This window comes from Aegilops tauschii, chromosome 3, assembly GCF_002575655.3.
Source record: "Aegilops tauschii subsp. strangulata cultivar AL8/78 chromosome 3, Aet v6.0, whole genome shotgun sequence".
NCBI lineage: Eukaryota > Viridiplantae > Streptophyta > Magnoliopsida > Poales > Poaceae > Aegilops > Aegilops tauschii.
The window spans coordinates 133,658,704-133,662,412 of record NC_053037.3 but is presented as its reverse complement, the minus strand read 5'-3'; the positions used below and the strand labels follow the sequence as shown (position 1 = coordinate 133,662,412).

At 53.4% G+C, this 3,709-nt stretch overlaps 1 protein-coding gene across 1 annotated transcript; it reads left to right on the top strand.

Annotated features, from left to right (window-relative positions):
* Positions 1 to 218: 218 nt before the first annotated feature.
* LOC109738603 (uncharacterized) lies at positions 219 to 1,076 on the top strand. The gene is made up of 3 exons (XM_020297696.1): positions 219 to 458; positions 549 to 799; positions 926 to 1,076. The coding sequence occupies exons 1-3, from the start codon at positions 219 to 221 to the stop codon at positions 1,074 to 1,076; spliced, it is 642 nt and encodes a 213-aa protein (XP_020153285.1).
* The last annotated feature ends 2,633 nt before the right edge of the window (positions 1,077 to 3,709 follow it).

Here is a 3,709-nt window from a genome sequence, read left to right as displayed (position 1 = left end):
TCCACTATACGGCGAGGAAGTATTTGGGCACCGTTATCGGATGAGCCGGAAGCTCTTCCTCAAGATTGTGAATGTCATCCGAGAGTTCGACAGCTATTTCATTTGCAAGAAGGATTGCACCAGCACGGTTGGATTCTCCTCACTCCAGAAGTGCACGGTTGGCTATGAGGATGCTTGCATACGGAGCTCCCGGTGATATACAGGAAGACTATAGACGCATGGCCGAGTCCACCACCATTGAGTATTTGTGCAAGTTCTGCAGGGCAGTGGTGGAAGTGTTTGGACCACAATACTTGCGATCACCCAATGCTGAAGACACTACTCGGATCCTAGCACAGAATGAAGCAAGAGAATTTTATGGGATGCTTGGAAGCATCGACTGCCTGCATTGGGCATGGAAAAACTGTCCATTTGCTTGGCAGGGGATGTACAAAGGCGCGAAAGGAGGTTGCAGTGTGGTACTTGAGGCAGTGGCTACACAGGACCTCTAGATTTGGCACTCCTTCTTTGGTATGCCAGGAACTCACAATGACATCAACGTCCTGCAGTGCTCGAATGTCTTTGCCAAGCTTGTTGAAGGTCATGCTCCTCCGGTGAACTTCAAGGTCAATGGGCGCCAGTACAACAAGGGATACTACCTAGCAGATGGCATCTATCCAAGATGGTCAACATTTGTGAAGACTATCTCAAACCCTGTGCCAGGAGGCAAGAACTCCTACTTTGCTAAGTGTCAGGAGGCTTGCAGGAAGGATGTTGAGCAGGCATTTGGTGTGCTTAAATCTCTATTTGCTGTTGTCCGGTACCCCGCTCTGACCTAGTCGAAATCTCATATGTGGGAGGTGATGAATTGTTGTGTCATCTTGTACAACATGATCATTGAGAGCGACCAGGACGAGCCAATGTTTGACACTGAACCATATTTCAGGCAGGGTCCTCTTGCAGCTGTTGATCACCAGGTACCGGTAGCATGGGCTGCCTTCCTCAATATGCGTCAGGAGATCCGAGACCCACAGGTGCATCAAGAACTGCAGAAGGATCTGGTGGAGCACCTATGGAGGCTCAAGGGCAACGCCTAGTTCGAATTATGAGCTTGCTTCGTTGAACTATTTGATTTGTATTGATTTTTGTGATGAACTATGTGGTAAAAAATTTTGTTGGATTTGTGCCGAATCTGAGTTGGAACTCGACGGCTGAGGGGAGGGGGCGAAATTGGGGCGGCTGGGAACCGGAGCCCCCCCCCCCCCAACTCTGAAAATAGCACGACAAGCCCCCAAGAGACGCTATTTTCCGCCTTGAAACACCCTTGGGGGCGAACGGCTGGAGATGCTCTTAGAGACTAGTCTACTAAATAGCCAGAAGCTAGGAGCATCTCCAGCCGTTGGCCCCCCAGGGGGCGCCTAAAATCGCCACCTGGGGGCAAGCCGGCGCAAAAAAAGGGCCTGGGGGCGAGTTGGTCCCCGGTCGCCGGACCCAGGGCCGCCCCCAGATGCGTATAATTAAAAAAAACGTTCGGCGAAGTTCAGTTAAACACGGCTAAATTTCGGCAAACAGGAGCCACGACTTCTGTTCGCGCATGTCCGGCGGCGCCGGGATGTTCGCCTCGAACAGGAGCCACGACTCCTGTTCGCGGAGCGAGCGGCGGCCGAAGCCGTTGGCCGCCGCCTCGTCTCCGGGGAAACGTTCGGCCATCGGGAGAGGGAGAGGGAGGGCTCGGCGGCGGCGCACGGAAGAGGGAGAGGGAGGGCTCGGCGGCGGCGCACGGAAGAGGGAGAGGGAGGGCTCGGCGGCGGCGCACGGGAGAGGGAGAGCTCGATGGCTAGGGCTGGTGTGGCCAGAGGCGAGGGAGGCCACCGGCTTATATAGTCGCGCCACGCCCGTGTGTACGCGTGCGCGGGAGGGGAGGCGTCGGTGCGCCGCCCCGTGACGCGCCGCCCGTGAGGAATCAATGGCAAAGCTGACCAGCGGCAGCCTTGCCATTGATTCCTCGCGGAAAACCGAGGCGTTAGGGGAAGACGAGGCGCGGTGTCGCTGACACGGCTGGCCCGCGGCTCTTTCGCGCCAAAACCGCTCGCCCCGACGCCCCCGGGCACCCCCCAGCGCGCCGGGTTCGGCCTGGGTCCGCCGGCGCTGATTTCGGCCCAGGCCGGCGAAAATCGGGCTCCTAGGGGCGCGACTGGGCCGTTTTTTCGGCGTCGGCGCGAAAAAATCGCCTGGGGAGGCCTTTCTGGGGGTGCGGCTGGAGATGCTCTAAGCTAGAGAGCTTTGGGAGCAAGGTGACACGGAAACAGCACTGTAGTTTCTTCTTGCAGTAGCAAAACTTAAGAACTTTAATCTGTAGGGGCACTATTGCATGCTTGTTAAGCTTTAACTATGCATTTACATATACCTGAATACTGTGTTTGTTTTGTCCCCCAATAAGGCATGCCCTTAAATTGGCAACAGTCTCAACAGTTAACCTAGTCAATGAGCGATCCACCTCCAGCAGGTTTCTCAATAGTATAACGTGTGCATGCATGCGGACAAGGGCCAGAGTTTAAACCAGCTCCTTTTGCTTGATTTTGGTGGCACGCTGCCGCTTCTGTAGAATCAACTCTCTGAATGCTCTGTTCAACTTTGAATTCTCGGAAGGACCGTGTGCGTGGCCCTAATTGTTAGCGTACGCATTTCTCCCCAACATCAAATCACCTGCACCCTGTTGGCCCCTTTTGCCTCTGTAGTCGCTTCAACCCCTTTATCCTCAACAGCCTACAACTGTAGTGCATGGTCACCACCTCTTACTCACATGCATCTGCGTGCATGGCCTTTTCCCGTTACCCCGGGTAGAAAAATATGATTCCCGCGTATAAAATGCTCGTTACTATCTTGTCTCGATTCTCAAAACCAGAACTCGAGGATGCTCGGTGCAATGTTACCAGAGATGCCAGATCCCGTGGCCATACACACATACATACATGAGATTTGCACGTACACATCCCGCGTAGTACGAGCCTTGCATGCTCGTGGCTAGGTATCTTTGTCCTGGCTGGATGGAAACAGTGCTGCATGCATGCGTGGCAAATTTGACAATTTTGACCTTGAAACGAAATAAATTCACATAATGAACTGGGTGCGAAACTATTTCACATCTCTGACCCTTTTGTGTAGCGCCCGCCACGCCAGCGCCACACCCTACGGTGCAGCGCCTAGCTCTGGGGCGTTGCACCTCTGTCCACCGTGGCAGCCCATGGGCCCGCACCCAGCAGTGCAACGCCTCCGAGCTAGGCGCCGCACATGTAATGTGCAGCGCCTAGCCGCTAGGCGCTGCACTGTGACTTATCTGCAACCGCGCCAGCCCTCTCCTCCCCCACCCACCCCATTGCCAGTTACAGAACAAACAGGGCGGCGGCCCTCTCCACTCCCCCTCTCAATCCCCTCTCCCAAATCCTTCCGATCCGACGATTTGGTCCGTGCATTTCTTCATCAATCCATCGTAGAAGGTACTCTCCTCCGATCCCCTTCTTTCTATCCATAGAAAATATTATATTTTGAAGATTTGGGGAACCCTTGTTTGAATCTTGCATGTATTAGATTTGGGGAACTTTTGTTTGAATCTTGCATATATTAGATTTGGGGAACCCTTGTTAGATTAGAATGTGGTTTGGATAGATAGGTTGACATGTTATTTATATAGTTTGGATATATAGATTGACATGTTATTTCTATGGAAATG